The 25435-nt window shown below is 44.2% G+C and overlaps 1 protein-coding gene across 5 annotated transcripts in view; it reads left to right on the top strand.

Annotated features, from left to right (window-relative positions):
• Nucleotides 1-24146, top strand: part of fermt2 (FERM domain containing kindlin 2) — a 39714-nt gene extending 15568 nt beyond the window's left edge. For 2 of the 5 annotated variants that reach the window (XM_019872524.1, XM_019872523.1), the window contains exons 3-17: nt 2527-2760; nt 7949-8077; nt 10275-10307; nt 13107-13332; nt 13416-13518; nt 14479-14586; nt 15903-16037; nt 16691-16740; nt 17182-17306; nt 17411-17517; nt 17612-17830; nt 19797-19817; nt 20824-20948; nt 21282-21423; nt 22050-24146. In XM_019872524.1, coding sequence (XP_019728083.1) covers nt 2527-2760; nt 7949-8077; nt 10275-10307; nt 13107-13332; nt 13416-13518; nt 14479-14586; nt 15903-16037; nt 16691-16740; nt 17182-17306; nt 17411-17517; nt 17612-17830; nt 19797-19817; nt 20824-20948; nt 21282-21423; nt 22050-22223 — 1931 coding nt within the window. In that variant the 3' untranslated portion in view covers nt 22224-24146. The remainder of the gene's footprint in view (nt 1-2526; nt 2761-7948; nt 8078-10274; nt 10308-13106; nt 13333-13415; nt 13519-14478; nt 14587-15902; nt 16038-16690; nt 16741-17181; nt 17307-17410; nt 17518-17611; nt 17831-19796; nt 19818-20823; nt 20949-21281; nt 21424-22049) is intronic. The other 3 variants (XM_019872526.1, XM_019872525.1, XM_019872527.1) reach the window with 3 other exon arrangements.
• The last annotated feature ends 1289 nt before the right edge of the window (nt 24147-25435 follow it).

The raw sequence follows: 25435 nt of genomic DNA, 5'->3' as shown, positions 1-25435 counted from the left end.
TCCCTCTGTGCGTTCCTTCTGGCCTTCGACAGTCCGTGCCCACTCGACAAAAACTTCCTGTCTGCTTTGGTCTACTATTGCGGCTCTGACGCAGCAATTGGTCAGTGTCTCTGTGTGAAATATTCTTCAGTCACCCTCAACGGGTTTTTGATTACTGTTAACTTAGCCTGAAACTGAAGAAAACCTTCCAGTCTTCTGAGATCTTCTGTCACAATTTTACCGGTTCTATCAGGTTCCACCCAGCCCCAACCTACTCTGAGAACTGGACCAAATCTTCCCGTCCTCCTCCTGCTGTCATAACCGGCATCTCCGCAGATCTGTTGCAGCTTGGATACCCAAATTTTGCGGGAGATCTGTGAAAGCAGATTATGGCAGCAACAAAGCAAAGGTTCACAGCTGAGGCATCAGGAAGCGGTGATGACACCCAGACCCCATGCCGCCAGTAATGCACACAACGTCCCCTCTCAAAGAAAGCTTTGGAATGTTTTCACACTGCGACCAAGTGTTTGCAGCGTAAACAGTGTGGAAGCAACTGCTTCGCAAACAACAGCCCCCTCGCATCACTCCCCAGGTTGGGCCCCAGCATCATGACAATCTGCATCAAGAGGCTTGTGGCCAGTCGCCGGTTGCATTTTCTTCGCCGTCCTAATCACCTTTGTAATCTCTTCCTTGACCCGGTTCGCTCCGCCTGGCATCACAGCGGTCTTGTTTCCTGATTCTAAACAGCCAATCTGTTGCTTTACCCCCCTTAATCCATTTCATTCAGCCCTTTTTAGATGGCATCGGCAGGAGGGCGTCAACAGTTCATACGGACGCCCCTTTCAAGGGTTTAGGTTTCCATGGCATTCAGTCACTTTCACGATCAGCGTAATATTTTCCTTTTTCGAAGGGGACAGAAGCAATGAGTCAGTCATTGCTATTTATGAAAACAACACACACAGTCAATGAGAGCTTTCCACTTTGTCCTCATGCTGCAGTCATGCCGATGTGACCATTTGGTGTCACATTTGGCTCATGTGTTGAGCCTTGAATGCTACTCAGTTCTGTGGAGAGACCGTGATCTGACCAATTAAGTCATTTATTTGAGCACCGATGACATACAAAACATTCACGATTGCAATCGTTAGGATTACATTTGTCATCTGGTACCATTTCGTTGCCTTAAATGGTCTTTTTGCTTCACCCCGCCGCCCCCCTTTCGGTTTGGTGCATTATTTTTTGCTTTAACGACACATCTCCGTTCAGAGCCTTAAAGACACATGCGCTGCCTCAATATAGTATGTCAGCTAAACTGATAAAAGGATGATATAATAAACGGACGTCTGCATCCGAACGGTGACTCAGCGAGCCTAAAGGGAAAGACCCGCGGGGAGACTCTGTATGGGCTGACAGTGTCTAAAGAGTACGTGGGCGTAGGCAATAAGGCACCACTTACTGAATGATGCTGAGGAAATCTGAAATTATAATTATCAAGCTATCCTTTCAAGAATTTGTGTTTTTCAAGGAGTTAAATAAGTTCTCAGTGCAATAGCGGAGAGTCGAGTTGACGTTGGAAACGGAACCTTGAGCAGCCAAAAACAGCTGCTTTGAATTTCCTCCAAATCCCCAAAGTCATCACTCTCCACACATGGTACACAATGAAGAGCAGGGCAACCTTGTCATCATGTCAAGTGGCCGTGAGGCAGCAGCCTGAAAGCAACGCTGGCTTTTGGGTTGGTTGTCCCCGCTTTCCGGTGATCACAGCGTGACTTTGCAACAAAGCGCAAGGTATGACGCTGATATCCCCTCCGGGTTATGCAAGCGCTAGCTTTCACACAGTCGTTGGTCTCCTCCGTCACACTTTGACGGAACAAATAACTCCTTGGAATACCCCCGCCCCCCTCCCCCATATGATCTTCTACCCAGAAGGGACATTTGGTTGACACTTTGGACCAATGCCAGCAGTGTCATTGATGTATGCATTCAACCGCATGAAAGGAATGACATTGGAACCTCCAAAGTTTAACATAATCCATTGTGTGATGCCGGTCCATTCCATATTTTTTTTGGAATTCACAGAAATTAAAATGTCATTCTTCTCCGTGGTCAGCAGACGGTAGCCCCACTTCATCAAATTATAATTGCATCATTCATTTGCTCATTGCGATGCATTTAGTGATTAAAGGGCTCTTCTGGAAACTATGAAAACGACATATTTGGTGTCTCGTGCAAAAATTGACAAATGATAGAACTTGGTATGAAAAAAAATTAAACTATAATTGTGAAACCTATTTTAGCCACATTGTAGCCAGAGGATTTGAATGGACTAAAAATGGCCACGATGGAGTCTAAAGGCACAAAATAAAAATGAAATTCTACATACGTTTAAAGAGCTGAACTTGAACCATATAAAAATCAGGTTTCATTGCATTAGCATCCAGTAAAACGTTTCAAAATAGGATGCAAGGTCGGCAGAGGTGACAAGCCTTCACGGCTCCTCCAGTTGTTTTGTACGTTTTCATGCTAACGTTGCACTCCCGCCAACAGACGTGAAGAAGGACTGGTCGGACCACGCGCTGTGGTGGGAGAAGAAGAAGACGTGGCTGTTGAAGACCCACTGGACGCTGGACAAGTACGGCATCCAGGCCGACGCCCGGCTGCTCTTCACGCCGCAGCACAAGCTCCTGCGCCTACAGCTGCCCAACATGAAGCACATGAAGGTCAAAGTCAACTTCTCCGACCGCGTCTTCAAAGCCGTCTCTGACATCTGCAAGACCTTCAGTAAGTGGAGCGATATCATTTATCCCCCCTGCCTCAATATTACGGAATCTCACGCGTTGTTCCGCCAATTCCTCCCCACTCATGTTTACCCAACATGCTCAGTCAGCTCTGCCAACCGGTAGCACACTGTTTTCTCTCGACTCATGTTCTTGGAAGCCGGGCTCCATTTTGTCTTGTCTTCTATTTGGTAAACAGACATTATCATTTTTGGCTCGGAACGCAGCGAGTGGAAATCATGCAATATCAAACGCCCGCTCACTAGGATGATTCCCAAAGACAGGGGAGATGAGAGCGTGGATGATGTCACGTGGTTGGATGTCTGGGTAGGTTCTCGTTGACAAACATGCTGCTGTCGACACAGCAGGACAAGAGAAGTCAATGTCAGGTGTGACACTTCACACCCTTATCGTGGTACTACTGAAAACCTTTTAGGCCTATTCCTACTGCACTTGGATTTCTTTGTGCTGGCTGCAGAGTAGCACGCGAGGATGGCAGCACCCCCGGTACAAGCTTGACTATATTTGGACAACGGCTCGAGTGCATTTCTCCTTTATTTGTACTTTTCACACTTGTTTTTTCTTTTTGCACTGTAATAAAACGCTTGCACTGTAAGATGCTGCAACCGCGAGGACGGACGGATCTGGCCCGTGTTGCCTCAGCGAAAAATGCAACCTGATGGAGATGCGGCCGGGGACGAGAGCCTTGGCTAAAATGAAGTTGTGACAGCGACACAGGACACCTGACGGTGTTAAAGGAGCTGAAATTCCTGACGAGTTCAGAGTTGATTTCTCTGGCCCTTCACGTACGACTTTGTACTTCACTTTGATCGCCCATTTTACAGAGACTCTCCACAAATTGCACATTTTTCTTGGCTTTAAGTCACGAGGCCCCTTTCACAGATTTTCTCCTTGTGCTTCTTCTGCAAGAAGTTGTTTAAAAGGGACCGCCATCCCCAGTTCTGCACTATCCTATGACAGAGCCAACAGTCAGGTTAGCCACCTTTCACCTCTGACTGCCCACTTTTACTCGGCCACCAGTGCCCCCTTTGAATCTGTCCATCACGGAGTGTCCGAGCACACCTGTTGCGTCCTTTTTAATGAATAGTGTTCAGCAAGCTGGCAGGATCATGTGACGGTGTTCCTGTTTTTTACCGGCCCTGTCTGAAATTTTCAAGAATGAACTATTTTATTCATGAAATCAAAAAGCTCCTCGACGCTATGATAGCCAAAGAGCAAATGACACATTTTTATGGAGTGTAGCGACACAGGGACATTGTTTTGGAAGGTAGCGAAACAGGCTTCTAGCTGGCCCGGTGCGGAATGCGTTTGTAATATATCTATTTTTGCAGCTCAAAAATTTAGCACAACTTGTCTTTGGCAATCTTGGTGCATACCGAGGCGGTACTTGATAGTTTGGTTGCAAAACGCAGAGACGAATGTGCCCTTAGTAAGAGTGGATGTCAAAAATATTCAACATTCTGGCAGAAAGTCATGCGCTCGTCCTCATTCCTAATAATTTTTTATTAGAAGGAGCTTGTCAACTTGTTCTTGTTGAGATTAATCCTTGACGTTTTCTATTGACTTCAAAATTGGCACGAATCTCTTCCTATGATGCAAACAAACTGCAATTTCCACTTCTAGCTTCGTTATCACTACTCAAAACTCCTTTATACGTAGACTCCCATTCACAAGTAGTGTCGGAAGTCCAAAGAACACTCCCATCGTAACAACTTCTCCCATGTTCCTGGGCAGTCCGACACAGATATCGGGCTTTGATGAGAATGTTTCGCTTTTAATACGTACTATAAAAATCATCACAGTTCCGCCCCCATCTTGACCTTTTTTCCATTCGGCACTTGGACGTCAAGTCATGAGACGATCACGCACAGGGACTTTTGCAGCCTTTTTAAAACTCATTCAGTATCACCCAATTCTAGACCAAGTCTGAAAAGACGTTTAAAAACGTCTTTGGGTGTGAATGAGTTAAGGAATTGACGATGACAATATGTGTGGCCGTTCCACTCCAAACTCTTGCGACTTTAATGCAACCGTGCCAGTTAAAACGCGTGGGCTGCAACGTTTTATGATGCAGTTCCACTACGTTGTTTTGTTTTCCACCAAAAGCACCCATCTGCCACTAATTAGAATCGCCTCCTCGCCCATTTGCGCAGTCAGACATGGGCTCATCTTGTCTAGACATCCCAGAGTTGACTTCAAGTCACCTTTTCCCGTGTTATAAACCCCGACACAGAGCGCCATTGTTTACCTCCTCATGCTCGAGTCTTCACAAGTGACTAACGCATGACCGGAGCTGCAAGTCCAAAGGTGCAGCAAAAAAAAAAAATAAAATCATTCTATTACCCAGCTAAGTACCACCACTTAATGTAAACAAGAATCAGGTTGCACCACTTTAGCGGCATCTGAACGACTTTAGCTAGTATTTGTGCAAAGACAGGCACGCACTGTAGAAAATAGCAAAGCTCTTCAAGTGTGGAACCTCACAATCTGTGCCAGAACTTTTTTTGAGTTGCACTGATTTCAAAACTAGGCGATTAATAAAGGTCGGTTCATAAAACAATCTCTTGGCTTACACTTGTCGCTATAATGTCAGCAGTTGAATTGTGATATACGATTATGATCGCTACTGAGCGGAATCAAGAGTTTACCCTTCACAGACACCGACTGGAATTTCTCCATCCAGCAGTTTATTAGTCTCATCTTCATTGATTCCAGTGTTATTGATCCTCCAAGCCAGGAAGCTTCGTGAGTCACTCTCTTTGCATCATCGAAGGTGCGTGAGGGAAATATCAGCAGACACAATCGCCCCTCGTTTTAGTCCATTTAGGGTCTTTTTGGGGTGCGGGGGGGCTGCGATTGCGTTTTCGCTCCGTAAATTTAGAATATGATGGTTCGTGATTGGCCGTAGTCAAGCAGTGAATCATGTGTTCCAGGGAGCGCACGTCTCCAGCACAGCTTTTTAGGTTATTTTTTTTCATGACTGGAACTAAGTCAAGCCCTCAGCTCTGGCTGTAAGCCTGCTCACCACCACAAGTCTGCAGGATGGAAGATTGACTCTTCTTCTGGAGGTGTCAATTCCGCTAATGGATCCTTTTTTTTTTGTGTGTGTGTGTGCGTGTGTAAGCGTCAACACTCTAGGCCGCAAGTATGTGGCATGTGTCGGTAAAGTTTTTCCCGCCAGCTAGTAAAATATTATGAACCTATAATTCAACATACGCTGACTGGGTCCATCAGCAATAAATTAGAAAAAATACTAGCGGGGAGCAGTGAGTCACGTGCGTCTCTATTGTTTCTCTGCCAGGTAAATTCTGCTTCTGGTGGTGTTTTTTGTTTGTCTGAATATTCCCAGAAACAAAAATCCTCGGGGCGGTTTTGTTCCCCCCCACCTCACCAAAGTTAGTGAAGTTGCAGCAAATGGAGACTTTGTGTCAGATTTGCTTTTGAGGAAGAAACACAACAGCCATTCATAAAATGTTGGTAACGAGATTAGTTGTACAACTGAACGTCAAAGTTAATAACCATCCACATTTTTAAGGTGTCATTTTAACCTTCTAAAGTGTATTGCAAGTGTAAAAATAAGTTGACTGCTGTTGATAAAAAAGAAAAAACCTTGAAAATATCAAATAGAATGTTCTGTCTCACAAGTTAAGCTTTTATTACTTTTTATTTTAAGCAAGTTCTACCCGTCAGTGGCATCACAAAAAAAGACAAAGAAAGATGTTTTAAAAGCCCACTGAGCTGAAGTCATGAGCAATAATATGGAAAGATCCAGGATTTTGTATGCATTTTGAGCTGTTATTTTTCCCTCCTCAAAATGTTTGTATTATGTACTATACTTGGTCTTCATTATTTGGTTTGTTGCAAATTCCAAAAAGGGTATTGCAATTACTTCACCCCCCATCATCTCTCAGTCGTAAGTTAAAATGCCACGTGTCTCTCAAAACACACACACACACACACACAGACTTGCTCAGTGGGTCTGAAGCTCTGCAGCACGCCTGCACCTCACATGGCTGTATAAGGGCACAGGGATTGTGCTTGAACGCTACAGTGAAGCCAGAGGAGGAGAGAGGGAGAGCGAGCGAGCGAGAGTGAGCGAACTCCCATCTGGTAGTTTTTAATACTTTGGAATGCTTTTGCTTTAGTTACACAAAGCAAACAAGGAGCTTTCTTGCTACCATGTTCTCCCTCTGCTCACGCTTCCCTAAACAGACTCTTCAATCACACCGCCGCCAGCCGTTATCCCGCTTCCACGAAACCAAGAGCGGAACCTCCAAATGTTTCACTGAAAATGACACCTTTTGAAATGTGCATTTCAAACCATCGGGTGACGTTGACTGTTTGGTGGAAATGCCAAAAGCATCATGGCGGGTGGTTATCATGGTGGATTTGATCACAGAAGGACATTGTCTGTCTGTTGGGCATCTTCAAAGTGGGGAGCAGTTTTATTGTCGAGTGGTAAACTTATTTTAATACTTGCATGACTTGACATCAGCTCTCTGGCCCTGCTGACACGTTTAGAACCATCTTGCCGCTTCCCCCGCTCCAAGCCTACCATCTTGTGACATGTCTGCCTATGCGCGCTGATGCTTCCGTGGCCTCTGAAGAAACATAGAAGGGGGTAAAGAGTGGAAAGAAACTGCTCTGTTTTAGTCATTATATCAAATTGTGAGCTCTTCGAGCACACGTGCACACTTGAACTCACACACACGCACGCACACACACACACACACACACACACACACACACACACACACACACACACACACACACACACACACAACAAGATGTGTTTAAAGTTCTACGGTTCGGCAGCAACCCAATAGCACTTTTGCGTGTGTGCATGAGTTTGAGAAATGGTTGTTGAAAGTGGGGGTGGGATGGTTGAGGTTGTCTGGCCTGTCTCACTTGGGGATTACACTCCAAGCAAAGATTTGTGGGGGCCTTGAGAAAAGGGATTTGCCATTTTTCCAGTCCTCATGCGCTGCAGCTGTCTCTGAATTTCTTACCTTCTCCCGTGTCCCTTTTGCTGGCTCTCTCCATAGTCGTTTTTCACACACATTTAAAAAAAAAAAAAAATTATTCTTAATGTTGGCCTTTTAAACCCTGACTTTTCCCTTTAGGTTCAAACAATGAACCGTCTGTTGATTGTTCATCCCGTATCTCCGCAGATATCCGTCACCCGGAGGAGTTATCTCTACTGCGCAAGCCGCGTGATCCCAAAAAGAAGAAGAAAAAGTTGGAGGAAGCCGAGGAGGATGATCTGGAGTTAGAGGGTCCGTTGTTAACCCCCGGATCAGGTCAGTCACTGTGGATATTTTGTTTGATATCAACTCAAACGTGTCAGGCACAGATGGGTTCCCAGGGGGCCTCCATTTTGAATTTTGGTCCGACAGCCACCAAAGGTGCGTCGATCCAAATATACGAGCCCTTGCGTGGCCTCTCCTGCCCTGGCTTCCTTGGCGGGGAGGATGACGGATGGTTGAGATTCCACACATAGTTGGTCACGCTGCCATTTTAACCCGCCGACTGTGCTACACACCACCACCACCACCAACCCACTTTAGCCTAGCCAGTGCTGAGTTACGACCCAAGTGGGCGCCGGAGAAGGGTCAGCACCACTTTCACTGTTAAACCTAAGCACACAGAAAATGATCGTGCCATTAACATGCCAAAAACACACTATTATTATATATATATTTTTTTTTATAATGGAGGGCAGCGGCAACACCCAAAAACCCACGTCATTACATTTCCTCCTGGGTGTCTTTCTTTCGATGGGCAGATATATTATTCCTGTTTGATGGTGCCAAGGGTTCACTTAACGACAAGAATGTGCACAATCTGTTCTGCCCCCCCCATCAGATCACATGCTATAGCTAGCCAAATTGCTCTGCGTTACTCCGTCCCGTGTGTGAGGGCCTGCCCGAGTCTCCTGATTGAAATCACAATGAGGGAGGAAGCGATGCAATCACTTCCAAAGCCGACGTGGTTACTTACTCCTGTTGCACACTTAATGTACTGAGCATAGTATTGCGCACAGCTGGGATGGACATTTTTCCTTCAATTCCTTCATCTGTCATTCATTAGGATAAAAAAAAAAAAAAAAAAGAACCCTCGATTCATTTTTGCTTTCAAATGTTTTCCAACGGCAAACCATTTTGAACCTCTGTTTTCATGCCAGCGTCTTTTGAACAATGTCAGCACTGCCCCACGAGGAGTTATGCGTGAATATTGCTCAAATGCAACTGGCTTGAAAGATCATTTCCACAATAATCCTCTGTTGCTTGTGGAGGCTCTCAGTCGTTAAAAAATTTTCACCCTCTCTGAACCGTGAAGGAGGTATCAGATTTAACCTGTCTCCTATTTACAATAACTTGTTGACCAGTAAGGGACATAGACATGCTGATCAGGCTAACTGAAAGTAGCTATTCAGCCTTAGCCCAAACAATAGGCCTAATCAAGACCCAATGATAGGGAGTTTAGAAACCAATGGGCCTCTTCACCATAGGGGCGTGACTAACCATCCCCACCCAGTCCTCAAACAGGCCACGCTCAGCCTTTTAGCGCAGAGCAACTTCCCGGAGTCTTCACGGAGACTTCAGGGTTGTCTACCGCTGACGAAGCTTCTGTGAGAGAAGCGAAACGTCCTTTTTTGTTTTTTGTTTTTTGACAATAATCCTCTGAAATTTTCAATGGAAATTTATGACCGTGCTCGGCACGCGCCACTGTTTATTTATTTATTTATGTTAAGTCAGATTCTCGACGGCACGGGAGAAATAGCAGAGCGTGGATGTAACTCAACTTCCCTTAGCTGACTGCTTTCCTCTTGAGATGGCAAACACATTTTGATTGAATCAACAGTGCCTCCGTTGGTCGCTGCGAAGCGGTGGTGCCCCATTTTGCTGAAAATAATCAGTCATGTCCAGAGGTTAGTTTCTCCCCACCTATTATTAACTTTATTTTAAAGAGAATTTCGGTTTCATACCCACATTTGAAAATGATGTTGAAACATAAATAAGAGCGACCTGCCCCAAATAACAGTCTGTGGATAGCCCTGAGGCGATTTGACCAATTATTTCCACTTGGAGACTGACGACTTCACCCTCTATCTTTGAAATTAGAAGATGTCTAGTGCCAGGAACTTTAAAGAACATAGAATGAGTCCATTTTAAAACTTGAGCTAGTGTCTCCCCGGCCAAGGCTGGCATGCCAGTCCATTGTGTTGAACATGGGTCAGCATGTTGGGACACTTGGGAGTGTCACAACAACGCCTCGCCTGTTTTGACACTTGAATGAGTGTCTCGGATTGGGCGGACCTTCCATGCCTCAACCAAGAGGCTAACTTGCCATTATCGCTCTCCCCTCTGAAAATGACCATTATCTCCTCATACCTTTTTTTTTTCCTTTCGCTTCTGTTTCCTTCCCTCCTTAATATTCCCAGTGACATTTCCTCCGCTGTCCTCTCTTTTCCCTGCCTTTCTGTCCTCATTCTAGCCTCTGAGATAATATACATCGGACCCGTCAAAGGTAAGCTTTCCCCCTCTGTCCTCTGCTGTTTCTGCAGCACTGCTTCCTCACCGACGCCTTCCTTCTCCTTCATCCCCCGCCCCTACCACGGCTGCCGTGTGGTGATCACATGACATCCATAACCTTCGCAGGGCTCGCAGTCGTCCTGGTCGTCTGATTTTTCTGAGCGAAAGTCAGCTGACCCGGAGGGCAACGTTATGGGAGCTTTGGCCTCCCTAAAACTGGGCATAGGCGGTCATTGGTGCAAATATTCATAAAGCACTGATTGAACAAAAGTCCTTTAGGTGTTGTTGGCACGCATTTCAAATACATTGCCAACTGTCCATTCAAATCAAGAAAAAGAAGACATTTTCACCGTCCGTCTTCGAAATGCTAATTGCATAAACAAGACTTGCAAAAGGTAAAATTTTTGGTTTGGCAGAAATGAGGCAATGTATCCATCAACTCAGGTCTGCAATGAATAGTCAATGAATACTTGAGGTACGTATGTGTTGACTCCTTATTGCTGCTTCACAAAAAAATTAATAAAATTGAATCTCTGAAACTTTTGTATGTTGGAGAGAACATGTGCGAGATTACATTTCATGGTGAAAAAAAATTGTTCAGGTCATGTGATCCACAAGGCCAATTTCAAGGTCAAATTATTGGTCAATAGGTCAATTTACCAAAATATGCACCAATCTTTGAAACAATTTAAAATTCTGTGGGCCGGAGCTCCCACTGCTCCGATTGCCCGAAAATTTCAGATTTGCTGTTTGTGCCATTACTGTCGACAAGTACAGCAATCTAAATCTGCTTAATTCAAATAAATGATTTGGCATGGAAAGATGGAATGAATGCCACTCAAGTGTCTCAGATTTGCCAATTTCTCAAAAGTCTGCCTGACCACTGACCAAATTCCTCCAGTTTTCCAAGACTTGGCATATAAAATTCAGGCCAAATCGTACAGTTTATGCCTCACTTTTGAATCTAGTAGCTTGCTGTGTGAGCTCTTCACTGTAAAATCCGTTTTTAGAGGAAATTCCACCATTTTAAGGAGTGAGAAAGTTTACATCTCAGTCTCAACAGCCTTTGGTGGTCTATCTACAAATCCCCTGTGTGGGAGTCTTCGGGAGTTGATGCATGTAAGCATTCGAAACGACTTTGACTCGCGTATCATCGAGTTTGTAAACAGGATGGAGGAGTTGTGTTTTTGAACCGGCTTTCCCCCCCCTTGTACATTTTGGGATTTCTCTCGAGACGCTGATGGGAGTGACTGGTAGCTCTCTTCCTGACCCGCTGAACTCGGGCATTAAAGAAAATCCACCAAGCAGTGCCTGAATAACACTCTTCTCTGCTGAGGATGTGCACCCCCCCCCCCAACCCACCCCCTCAAGCTTGCACCATGTTCTCATGACCTCCGTTTCATACCCAAAGCAAGCCCACTTCCTGATTGCAGAAGGGATTCAGTACAGTGTTGTTTGTTGACGGGACAGAAGGGGGGGGGGGCAGCAAAGGAGGGGAAACAAAGTTTGATGGCAACAATAGGATCCGATTCACATACTTAATTCTTCAATATTGCGGCACTTGAGCTCACATACACGGAAAGCTTTCCGCTTTCTCCCTGTGCCGAGTTGTGCGATGTCGTGTTCTGTGTGGAGTGCACTCCTGCCCTACTCTACTCACAAAGGGGGTCCACACATAAAGGTAATCTGGCAATTTTCCAGCATGATTTCCCTCTTACAGACGAAAGCCGGCAAATGCCTGAATCCGCCTTTCCAAAACGGACGTTATTTAAAATATATCCTCTGAGTCTTACCGAGAGAAGATGCAATGGCGATCCCACATAAGCCAATAGTTGTCTTAGCTTATTTTTGCGCTGGTGTGTGCGTGTGTGTGTTGGGGGAGGTCTCAATCTTTTGTGTGTACCCCCTTAAAATGGGTAAACCCTGATCATCTCGTGCATCGTGTGCATGCTAATCCACTTCAATCCCACCAGGACACCATTGTTGAAGCCATTTCATGTGCAAAACGTGGAGCTGGTACATGGCTGGGCTGCTAATAAGTGTGAGAGTGCTCACATTTCGCATTTGTCAACGTGCACTTAACTGTATCGTGGAGCACCTAAACATGTTTTGGGGCGCAATCATTCAGGCGATGATGCAAGCATGGAATTTGGTATGACTATCAATGTCCATGATAATAATTTGCGGGGGGAAAAAAGTGCTTGTCATCAAAAACTTTAAAGGACCATTTTATTTTCAAAATGGCTACCAGTGCAGTGAAAACTGCCACAAACTATATTAAAAAGACAAACAAACATTGAGGTAGGAGTGACTACAACTATCTGGATAGTCTATATATGTCACAGGATTTCAATGATATTGGATGAGCCATACGGTTACGTTAAACGATAACCATTCATGATGTGCGGTGGACCTGTATGGATGCACACTGAAAGGCAATAAATAGTGTCATAAATCTAATTGTGTTGACCAATATGTAGTCATCTTGTGGAACATAGCATATACCTCAAAGGTGGTGAACATTTTGGCAAAGAAAGCCCAAAAATAATTTTCATTCACTGCACTTTGCTTATTCATCAACCAATATGTTGACATTTCTTCATGGTAAATGTCATATGATGTCATAAGGAGTGTTTGTTGGCCAGCACTTTTTTTTCCCCTCAGTCTATCCCACAGTGAGTATAGCTCATGTTTGAGTCACCAGTTGAACAATTTTATTGACTTATGTGCTCCACCGCTAGTTGGTTTGGTTGGCCAAGTTTCTAACGTGAGCCCCTGAACGGATGACTTTCAGGAAGCATCTACTCCAGCCCGGGCTTGTACAGCAAAACCATGACGCCCACTTATGACTCACGAGACGGCAGCCCGCTGTCCCCCACGTCAGCCTGGTTTGGCGACAGCCCCCTGTCGGAGGGCAACCCCGGCATCCTCGCCGTCAGCCAACCCATCGCCTCCCCGGACATCCTAGTCAAGCTCTACAAGCCGCAGTCTCTACTGGACAAGGCCAAGATCAACCAGGGGTGAGGGACCCAACCGATTTGTTTGGTGCACGAGATTTTGCTGGGGGGGTTTTTTTCCGACAAATGCCACTCTGTATGTCCAGTTGGTTGGACTCCTCCAGGTCTCTGATGGAACAGGACGTCAAGGAGAACGAGGTGTTGCTGCTCAGGTTTAAATACCACAGTTTCTTTGACCTCAACCCGAAGGTAATTATCCATAAAAAACAGTCAACACAGTTTGTTCGGAATATTGCGATCAGGTTGAACTGCGTTCAAGCATTTGCATGACAGTAGAAACTCTGAAGACAGCACAATCTGTTGCAGGATGTTGGTCAAACTGACTCGGTCACATTTAAAATAAATCAATCAAATTAATTCTCATTGTGAATACTGTAAATATTAACGTCCACTGTCAAAGTGTTTTCATGAAACAAACAATTGAACATGCAGTTTCACATTCCAAAAATGTCATAAAAAGTACAAAGGAGAGTTCATCGGTGTATAATAAAACTCCATTTAAAAACTAATCACCCTTTGAAAACCTCTAACGGACACGTAAATGGTGTGGAAGGAAACGGGATGCTAGCGATAAGCCACAACGCCGTTAACACGAGCAACTGTCGGGCATTTCGATATATTCAAATGATATTAACGTGATTTATCATATTGCCGAGGTCTGGAACTGTCATGCAAACGTCCATGTTAGGATCTTGGGTTAGTGTCACCATTTTTTTCCTGTTATTTTTATAAGCATCTTCATGATAATTTTGTTTGTAATTTACCGTATACCGAAGGCTTTCCAATGCTGTGGTAAGTTTTACGGAAAGTTCCATGGTGCTCAAGTGATATTTTATTTTAAACCATCGTAGATCAAAATAAGTTCAGCCCTGTTAATATTCAGTTGTAAAAACAAAAAACGCTTAACATGACTCATTAAGTTTGTCCTTGAATGCTTGTTAAAGTGACAGTCTTGTGTGACATAATCCTTGGTGGCAGTCCATCTTTTGGAATCAATGTTGGTGAAGAAAAATACAATTTGAGATGGAAAACAAAGTGTGACATCAGGGGCTTTTGACCGAATTGTTTCCACTGCCTTTTTGACTGTCATGCTCGACAGCCTGCTTTGGTGTGCAAATATTAACGACTAAACAACCTCTGGGTCCCCAGTACGACGCCATAAGGGTGAACCAGCTCTACGAGCAGTCCAAGTGGGCCATCCTGCTGGAGGAAATCGAGTGCACGGAGGAGGAAATGATGATGTTTGCTGCGCTGCAGGTAAAGTTGACCTGACTTTGGATGCTTCGTCTGCAGCTGAAATGGGCACGATGATGATGGCACGACGTTCGGCGTGGCGGTAGACCTGAAGCTCGCTCAAAAAGAAACAAAAAAGCGATATTTATGTCATAAATGGAAAGAATTCGAAATTGGGGCACTGGGAAGTAAAGGTTTGATGACTGTAGTGAACAGTATTTTTTTGGGGGGGGGGGGTTGGACGTAGGGGTGCCAGGATCTTTAGGACACCACCCTGTCTTCACCCTCGGGGTTAATTATAGAGCATCTTCAGGCCACAGGATGCTGCGTTTTGCCCGTCACGCCCCTCGGACCAACCAGTGCCCGGCGGGCCAGTGTTGTCGCTCATGAGTTTCATCTGCGCGGTTATAATTAACTGGTTTCCCATTACTCCTCACTCGGGAGAGATGCTAATCCAACTTGGGTGTTTGGACGCTCCCCGCTGTTTGAGACTATTTTTCATCAAGGGTTGCATGAGCTCACGGAGTTGGCTGAGGTTTCACGAGCGGGGAAGGTGGATACTAGAGTCTAAATAAAGAGCCCGCAATTCCCACATTCAGTATGTGGACGGCCACTGTTGGCGGCACATTCAGATGAGATAATCAGGTGTTAGAAAATAGACTCGGGCGTCGTTTTGAACTTTGCAGCTAACAGGAAACAACCTCGCCAGGCCTTGCAAATGTTTAAAAGGCAGCCGCAGAGGAGTGATGAGTCACGTTTGCGCCCTTTGTCCCACATTGGCTAACCTGAACGATGAGAATGTGTCTGTGTTTGTTTCACGGGTCGACAGCTGTTCTTTCAAATAACAGAAGAGGATCGGCATTAGAAATAGTTTGTCAACAACTTGTGTTCAGTGTTGTCGGAGCTAACGTTGATACTTATCCTTTCTCTTGTCACCCCCAAGGCCTTTGGGCTTGGTGCTGTCCACCTTGCCTCCATTTTGTCAACCATTTTTGCTTGGTTCATTCAAATGTAATGAAACTAACCAATGGTGTCAGTGTTTATCTTGATTTCGTCATTTCCAACCTCGGCTACCCGTTTGCTCAATCGTGTTTACATTGGAAAATATTACATTATAATAGAAATCATATATATAAATATAATTTTCAGTCTTCAAAAGAGGTGTTTTCATGGCTTTTGGCACTCCAGCAGAGCAAATGAATGACAACATTTAGGTTTTATGTTGATTTCATGATATAAGTGATTTGTGTCACGAGTGTGCCCACAGTGATGAACAAATTCAACTGATTTCCAGTCATGGAGTGCAACGCGTATTTACCGCCCTCCCTCTCGCCCGCCAGTACCACATCAACAAGCTGTCCATCATGTCGTCGGACAACCACATGAACAACAGCGAGAAGGAAGTGGACGAGGTGGACGCTGCCCTTTCCGACCTGGAGATCACGCTGGAGGGAGGCAAGACATCCAACGCCCTGGTAGGGAAACACGGCGCTAAATGACAATCCCCCGAAAAGTGCAATAGTTTGAAAGTCCACAAATATTTTCCGGGGAAAAGACATGCGTCAAAAGTGAAAATTAAAACCGCTGACCTTAGAAGGGGATGACAGACGGCAAAGATAGGGTAAAATGTAATGGTAACGATCGAGTGAAGCCCGATTAGTCACCACCTCGAGGGACGGAGCCTTGCTGCAAATCGCAAAAAAACTTAAAAGTAATTGACCTCAACCATATTTTTTTCTTTTTACTGTAATTTCTCATTGATCCCGCAAGAAGGTGTCAAATGACTACTTTTGTCAAAATGAAGCTGCTCAACTCATTCAACAGTTCTTTGGCACCAAGATGCTACCCAATGGCGCCCCCAAAACCCATAAATAATTCAGTTAGGTTTAATGACGCCATTTTGAGCCTGTAACTGATTAATCGTCTTTTCCAATGGCAACACTTGTTTAACCAGTTGCACTCTGTCAGTTGTTCCATCATGGATGTTGAAACCAAATGAAACCGCTTTATGTTCACTTGAGTTTGACATCATTGTTTCATCTTAATTGTTAGGATTTTCTCAGCTTCGGCTAAAATTGATGTATGGATTTATCTTTTTTTTTTTTCTTCTTCCCCCTTTTCCTCACAGGGTGACATCACATCTATTCCCGAGCTAGCAGACTACGTCAAAGTTTTCAAGTAAGTCCGCCGCCGGCTGATACCACAAGACGGCTTGCTCATTCAGAAAACACTATCAAGTGTGGGGGTCCGACGGTGTATTCATCCAAAAAGCAGGAAGCAGGAAACGGCCTTAAATAACTAGTCTGCGAACACGAAGGCCTGTTTCAGATCCACGTCGGGTTGTTTGCCAAAGGCCTTTTTGTTTCGCTTTGAAGTTCAAGAGTAAGCATCTTTGAAAGCATAATTACTCAGTCTTTTGGCTTTGTGCCTTTACTGACAGGCTGGTGTATCTTGAAACGGCGGGGGCAGGGGGGAGTCTCATAAAATGATTGGAGTTGATTAGAAAATGCATTTCCTCTTTGACGCTATTACATCCGACCTTGGCTTTCATTCCTCCTCTTTACTCGCTGCAATGATTCTCCAACTTACTCCATCAACTATGTACGATGTGTTTTCCAGACCCAAGAAGCTGACGCTGAAGGGCTACAAGCAGTACTGGTGCACATTCAAAGACATCACAATTTCCTGTTACAAGAGCAAAGAGGAGGCACACGGGATGCCCGCTCACCAGATGAACCTCAGAGGTGCACATGCATGGAGGAAAAAAAACCCCAAAACTGTCCTTTTCATGCGCGTGTGTGACTGTATGTACTCCATCGACCATTCGAACACTGTGCTGTCGCTGTAGGGTGCGAGGTGACCCCTGATGTGAATATATCAGGTCAGAAATTCAACATCAAGCTACTCATCCCCGTAGCCGACGGCATGAACGAGATCTGGCTGCGATGCGACACGGTGAGCCCGCCGTCGTCACCGTCTGAAACGCTTGATTTTTGAGTATTTGCATTTGGGTTCAATATTGCAATTGCGGGACTTCATTTATTTGTAGGAGAAGCAGTACGCCCACTGGATGGCCGCCTGCCGCTTGGCATCCAAGGGCAAGACCATGGCGGACAGCTCCTACAACCTGGAGGTGCAGAACATCCTTTCCTTCCTCAAGATGCAGCACATGAACCCCGACCCGCAATTCATCGAGCCCATCACCACCGACATCAACCCCGAGTGCCTGGTGTCACCGCGCTACCTGAAGAAGTACAAGAACAAGCAGGTGAGTCGTCGCCGTGTGTGAAGACGTCACTGTTGGACAGTACGTCGAGTGGGGACAGGGAGCCGAAGAGAGATGACGTTTAAAAAAAATTTTTTTAAAAGCAGGAACAGTACATTGCCCTAACCAGTGAGTGTCGACAAGGAAGCAGCGTGACACACCAGACGGTTCAGACGGTTAAGCGTCGTGGCTGTGTGAGTGTTTAGTGGGAGCTTGTTGACTTGTTGATGACTCTGCTGGGGGAGTGGGTCGGGACAGAGTGGCGTCTGATGCTTCCCAGATGGGCGCCTCCTGGCATCGGCCTTGTCTTTCCCTGGAATGCTCTCCCCTCCTCTCCTACTGAGAAACCGATACGATGCTAGACCAACGCATGAGAAAGACTTAAGGGCCCCCGAACCTCAAACGCTTTCTGTTTTACGTTGCCGTCATTTGCCGAGTACTTTCAGAAAAAGTACGGAGCTTATTTTGACAAAGGACGACTAGAAAGTACACGTATTTATTTTCAAATGTCCAAATAAAAATCGCCAGAGAAATAAATACACAAGTACAGACAGATACCTGTAAAATGAAAATATTTTTACTTGGTCTCATGTCACGTGTAAGCCATAATGAATTGTGGATTTGCATGTAAGCCTCAGCTGCTTGTGTGCACACTGGGAACAGCTGAGTACACGATTGCCATCAATGTGTTTGGAGTGGGGTGACGTGGTCTCCGCAGCCGAGGCAGTCCATGTGGTTTGAGTAAAAAAAATAAAAGAACATGGATGACAGTAAAGTCCCATGACTCACGTGATTCCCTTTTTAGCAAACAGCACAGCTAATACGGTTGTGGTCATCGAAGCACCTGGACATGGGAGTCGTGTGAGCAAAAACTGCTTGCGAAAAGCAATGTCAGCTTTGATTCCCCCCCGCCTCCTAAAAGCCCCCCCCCGGGTCCTCTTCAAAGAGGACTTCCTGTTAGCAGAAAGTCCCAGTGGATACGCACACAAGAATTCCCCGTCCAAAGCGCACACATGTTCGGAGAAGAGCAAACAACACCACTATAACAATCAACTTCCTGGGTGTGTGTGGTTCGAAAAACAAATGGCTGGCAGGCATTCTGTGTGATGATTATTCTACATTGCCCTCTTGTGGTTCTATAAGGAATTGCAGTATCAAAATGTGAAAAAATGATCCATTTTAACAATGAATTTTTGTGTGCTGTGGTCCATATAATTTTCCTGATTGGAATTAAGATTTATATTGCATTGTGAAAATGCTTATAATATGATGCTAAATATTGATTAATATGAATGAAAAATAAGAGAAATAATAACAATTTAGCTTTGTCCAAGATGGGGTGTCACCATGCAAAATGTATGTTAAATATGTCATTGTTAAATTAATAATCTTAATACCACCAACTTTCTGTTTTATACCAAATCAAAATTTTTGGGGGGCAGGGGGGGGGTAAGTGAGTATCCTAAAGACTTCGTCAACAGCCAATGGTTTTATGTGTACTTAAGTATTTATTTTTTTCTGCCTATTTCAAAAATATCTCTACTTTTTTCCCCTACACATATATTTTAAATTTTTTTGTTGTTGTTCAGTTTTAGCTGTAAAACTGCAACCAAAAAAATCATACAGAAAAGTTTATTGGCATCCAATTTTTCTTTGTTTTGTCAATTCTGTGCAATTATTGGAATTGATAACAAAAATGTAGAAATTGAAACAATTAAAAAAAGGTGAGTGTCTGAAATGTTTAAAGGAATGGATCCCCAACACAATGTTTTGATCATTCACAAAATAAAGTTGATTTTGGCTAAGTTGTGAACAACTCCGGGATGACCGTAAATGTGGACGAAGCAGACATCTCTCTAAATCGCCACAACTGTTCTTTTCTTTCCTACCCACATAACTTGACTTCCTGCTTCCAATCGGTTTGATTCGTTCTCCTCCGTTTCTCACCCCTTCTCTCCTCCTTCTCCAGCAAGGCTTAATCAGGGATTTGGTAAGTTCATCCCGAGTGTCCATTGGGTGCATGTTTTGAGAAACTGACCACTTGTAGCTAGTAGCCTCCTCTCATGTAACCACATCTTAGTGTCAAATAGCGGCGAGCGTGCCAGATGTAGCATCTAACCCGTTTAACACGCAACTCATCGCTGTGTTCAAGGACCACCGGACACATTTTTAATGCACGAGATCATCCGCCGCATTGATTAATTCCACACGCTGTTGTCGTCCGTCCACATCGATTGGGCTTTTATCCGACCGCTTAATGCCTGAGGGATGTAAAGCTCATCAGCATCTGGATCTCAGCTTTCCACTCCCGACCGGCTCCAAGTAGCCCGTTCTCATCTGTGCGCACAAAGAGACAGGAAGCGTCGTCTTCTCGATTTAAGCTCCAGCTAAAAAAAATCGTTAAAAAAAAAAAAAAAAAGCACAGAAGACTTTCACACGGAGAACCTGCGAAAACCAGCCAAATCCGAACTGACATTTGTTCCTTTTACACGGAACCGGGTTAAAGCGGGATTTTAGTTGACAGACGGTGACACTTGCTTTCAACACAACGGGGAGTGGAGGGAGTTTGGATGAAGAAATTTGTCCTGGCCTTAAACGCAGGGTTTGAGACCCTATCCCGGTTTATGACCATAACCCAGTCTTCAAACCATAACTCTAAATTGTATCCTAGGTTCGAAACCCTAACCCTGTCTTAAAACCCGAATCTGCACCCTAAACACTTTTTTTGGGAAATCCTAATGTTGACATGGAATGACCCAAGCGTGACCTGGGAAGGTGGTGTCCAAACACGTCACGGGTGAACGGTTCATGCATGCAGTGTTGCACGGGTTGGATTTTCCTTCAGCAACTTTGCCCAGCCTGATTTCTCTCCGTGTGGATCTTGTCGACTGGTCATCAAACAAGTCAAGTGTTTATTGTGTGTGTGTGTGTGTGTGTGTGTGTGTGTGTGTGTGTGTGTGTGTGTGTGTGTGTGTGTGTGTGTGTGTGTGTTTCAGATCTCGGCCCGCATCCTCGAAGCCCACCAGAATGTGGCCCAAATGAGTCTAATCGAGGCCAAGATGCGCTTCATCCAGGCGTGGCAGTCGCTGCCCGAGTTTGGAATCACTCACTTCCTGGCCAAGTACGATTAGCCCAGACGAGACATTTAGTGCCGTGAAAAAGTTTTTGCCCTCTTCTCAAATCCTTTTTTTTAATTTATTTATTTGCGTGGTCTACCCTAACTCTTAGATTTCAGATCAACTAACAAAAAGGCATAACCCAAGTAAAGAAAATGTGGTTTTAAATTATTTTATTGTATTTGTAAAACTATTCAAAGCTTTCGTTTCCCAACTCAGTGACTTTGTTGGGTATCAATCACTCATTTCCTACTCCCGAATCAGTACAAAGGATTTTTTTTTTTTTTTTTTAAATACAGTGGTTAGGGAGGGTTTTGCTAACACACGGCTGCCGTCAGGTTCCAGGGCGGGAAGCGCGACGAACTGATCGGCATCACCTACAACCGTTTGATCCGCATGGATGCCGGCACCGGAGACGCCATCAAGACCTGGCGCTTTAGCAACATGAAGCAGTGGAATGTCAACTGGGAGATCAAGATGGTGAGGAGAAAAAAAAAAAAAAACGGCCCTCCAAGGGAACCTGTAATTAAAATCAAGCCCGTGACAAAAATGAGTTTGACACCCCCCAGGTTAGGGTTTCAACTAATGATTTGGAGCCAAAGTTGAATTGGTTCCGCTTTCAAGTTAGGTTTCAAAGGCTTCAACCCAGGATTTGTGTTTCAATCTTAGTGTTGATGTTTCAATTAGGGTTTTAAGCACAAATAAGGATTTCAGTTTAGTCCTGGAAAGTCGGGTTTGTGGCAGGTGGTTGAATTTCAAGGCAGTCTTGAAGTAAGGTTTCACATTAGGGCTTCAAGGCCGGGTCGAGTGCTTCAAAATAGGGCTATGGGTGGAGTTTATCCCAGCTGTCTTTGGACAGTAGGCGCGGGACACCCAGAACTGGTTGTCGGCAAATCACAGGGCTCAATATCCTCTTGTAAAACAAAATGAGGGATGAAAAGAAAGGTTTCAAAACAGGTTTATGGTTTTGTCTAGACTTGCTGCTCAATTGCATACACATTGATTTTCGACACAGATGTTAACATAACTGGCATGTTGCCTCAAAGTGTCTTTGTGTCTGCCATCTTGTCCACATTCGTTTTGTTTGTTTTTTGCGCCCCCTGCAGGTGACCGTCGAGTTTGCGGACGAGCCCAGCCTGTCATTCATCTGTGCTGAGGTGGACTGTAAGGTGGTCCATGAGTTCATTGGTGGTTACATCTTCCTGTCCACGCGGGCCAAGGACCAGAACGAGACCCTAGATGACGACATGTTCTACAAGCTGACCAGCGGGTGGGTCTGACCACGCGTCACGCCATCGGGGCCACCCGCTCGCTGGCGACTGCACGCTCCATGGACTATCACGCTCTTGGTTCCCACTAGTGCAGTACAACAACATGCTAACTTGTTGAAGTTGATGGCACTAGTAGTGTGCCGTTTTGCCTCACCAAGTGCCGTGTAGTCGTCCCACTAAAGAGGACAAAGAGCGTACTAGTACATGGACCTTAGGATGGATATCAAATTAATACACAGTCTAATATTTATTCAATGTCTTTTATATCCAGATGTAGCAAGCCAGTTCAGCACACTTGTAGAATAACCCTGTCTTACTCGTAATATTTTTTTCCACCACTGTATGAAATTTCCTTTACGCTACGAGTACAACTCTGGCATCCTCGTGGAACAAGTACTTCTTAGTAGTGAGGCAACAACCAGTGGGCACTTTGGTGCTCTGATTCGGATCCAGGAGGTTACTAGTGTGTGACACAAGAAGTGTGATTATTTATTCCATTTCCTACCAGTGCGCTGAAGGGTCTCTGCAGTAATCTGCTGAACATCAAGGGCAGTCGACTGGCGCGCAGTGAGGGTGCACTAGTAGCACAACTACATGGTACTCATGAGACAAAGCTACCAGTTGATACTTCGGTGCTTCTGGTACAGTCCAGGAGGTTACTAATTTGTGACACAAGCTGATATGGAAATCCGTCTTTTTGTCACTAGTCAGACAATGTGGCACACTAGTAAAATGACAAAGGTGCATGAGTAGAATGATCAAGACATATTAGTAGAACAACTACTTTTACTCGTCAAGCAAGGCTACAAGTTGGATTTTGGCGCTGCTCGTCGGGTTGAGGAAACTAGTTTGTGACACGTCTTTGACCAGATTAGCAAGACAAGTCTACTAGTACAATAAGGACAGAGTAGTTTAAAACTAGGACGGACTAGCAGTTCTAGTAGCACAAAGTAACCTAGTGCACAGTTTTGCCTCACTATAGTAGCACATAGTTGCTCTCCTAGTGCACAATAATGTCATACAGTAGTGGGAAAAAAAAAACACTAGTTAGACACAGTCATTCTGCTCGAGCTCTTTCGTCACTCCACTAGTGCACTGAATTGTCTAAAAAGGACAAAGAGCAAACTAGTTCATGGACAATTTGGTGTACTAGTAGGATAGGGAGTAAATGCTCAAATGGCTTCCCCTAGCCTCTCCCCCAGGTCCTAAAACCCACCATTTTCTCTGTCAGCACTTGAACACCATCGCATTGAATTTGGGCAATTGTTACTCTTAAAACAGCATGAAGCATTATGGCAGGGGGCTAGACCGCTTTTAATATCAAGCAAAATTATGAAATATTAATATCTGCTTTTTTTTTGTAATACAAACGCTCTCACACAACGGACGTTTAAGTGATCCTCAGATTACCTCTATGTGTCTCTCACACCACAGTATTATTCCTCTTCTGATTATGAATTGTATGAGAACACACCAGCAAAGGCCCACAATCAATTATGCAAGCAAAATGAAGTATTATTATTTGTTTTGTAACTAATGTAAAAACACAGCTTTTATAGAATTGTACAGTCTTTTTCTCTCTGCTCTGAGGGGTAAATATGTTTTGTGTGTGTGTGTATGTGTGTGTGTGTGCGTGCGTGCGTGCGTCTTCTTAATATGATGACTGTCATCACGTTAAGATGAAAATATCCTAAACTCACGGAAATACATATGTTCTTTTACTCAACACTACTTTTGCAGCTTTTTGTTGTCGTCCGAAAAGTCTTTAATGGAATATGAAGGAGTTTGCTTCATATATATATTTTTGTTTGTTTTTTTGTTTGCCGTTCTCGTGTCAGGAGCGACAGTGCATGTCCTGTTGTTTTCTTTTTTTTCTGACTGTAAAAAAAAAAATGCATTTATTTTAAAAGAATAAAAGTAATTTTTATTTAACGCCTCACGTTTTGCAGAATTCTTTTGGTTAATTCATGATACTTAACACATTTCATGAATTTTCTTGAAAAAAATTGACTTGGCTTCTAAAAAATTTGAACTGAAAAAACCCTGAAATATATTCCAAAAACGAGAACATTTAACCTAAAAGTATTAAAATATTTCATACAATAAATATTCATTTTTAAGGTTTTATTTTTAATCATGTTCTTATAAGATAACATTTACTTTTTTTTTGGACCAACTACTGTAATGGTATACAACAGCAATTTCATCTTCATGTAACAGCACTTTTCTTAGAAACAGATTGCGTATTTCCTTAATGTAACTACCATTTTGGAACTTCAAAAAATAAATAATATATGCACACACCACGCTTGCAATAACCATGCTTGTCCACCAGAGGGAAGTACAGTGCCTTGTACGGTATTTGGTTTTCTTTACTTTCCTCGCTCACCAAATAGATTTTTTTCCCCGTCCTCCATGTCAACAACAATCAAACTGCACCCAGGGGAGTCATGATAGACAACTGATTGAAGAGTGGCTGCCTTGTCTTTCAATTTGCACGTTTCGATGAGCGGTCCCGTTTTCATCGTCGTGGAGGTAATGAGACAAGATCACACCTTTTTGGACACCTGAGTGGATCGCACAAAGACGATGGAAAAAGTCAAGTGGGGTGACTGCTTCTACCACCTGATGTCCACATGTGTATTCAGTCATAATCGCATTCTAGGGAAAAAAACAATTGGTGGGCGACGTCCCAGCCAATTGTTTGTTTCAGCCGACGCAGGAAAAACCACCCTGAGCATTAACACCAAATTTTATTACTTTATCTCCGTCGTGTCCCAGCCAGACACTCGAGACATCATTTATCAAAGTAGCCACTTGAGAGCCACATCAAGTTTCAAGTTTCCATGGAAAACGACTAAACACGACACCGGGCCAAGACGCTAACGGCAAAAATCGTCAGTCGTGTGTCACAATGTTCTCATCTTGTGTCTTGTGGGATAACGATAAGTCTTTTCAACAATTTATCCTCCAGCCTGATGTCATCCGTAAACACCATTACAAATGGGGAGTCTTTTGGACATAAATGACGGACGATCAATGATGATAATGTTCCTTCTCGTCAATTCTTAAAATAATAATTTCCAAAAAATGACAAAAAGTCACATTGGGGAAAACGGCTGTTTCTTGTGATGTGCGTCTGAGGAGGTGTGTGGCTCGTGAGGCGCTGACAATAGTCAGATTTACACAACCGCTCACGTCGGCATTTAAGCGAGCGGATT

This window comes from Hippocampus comes, unplaced genomic scaffold (genome assembly GCF_001891065.2).
Source record: "Hippocampus comes isolate QL1 unplaced genomic scaffold, H_comes_QL1_v1.1 scaffold92, whole genome shotgun sequence".
Taxonomy (NCBI): Eukaryota; Metazoa; Chordata; class Actinopteri; order Syngnathiformes; family Syngnathidae; genus Hippocampus; species Hippocampus comes.
Note: the sequence above shows the minus strand (reverse complement) of the source record. Positions and strands in the feature narration are given on the sequence as shown.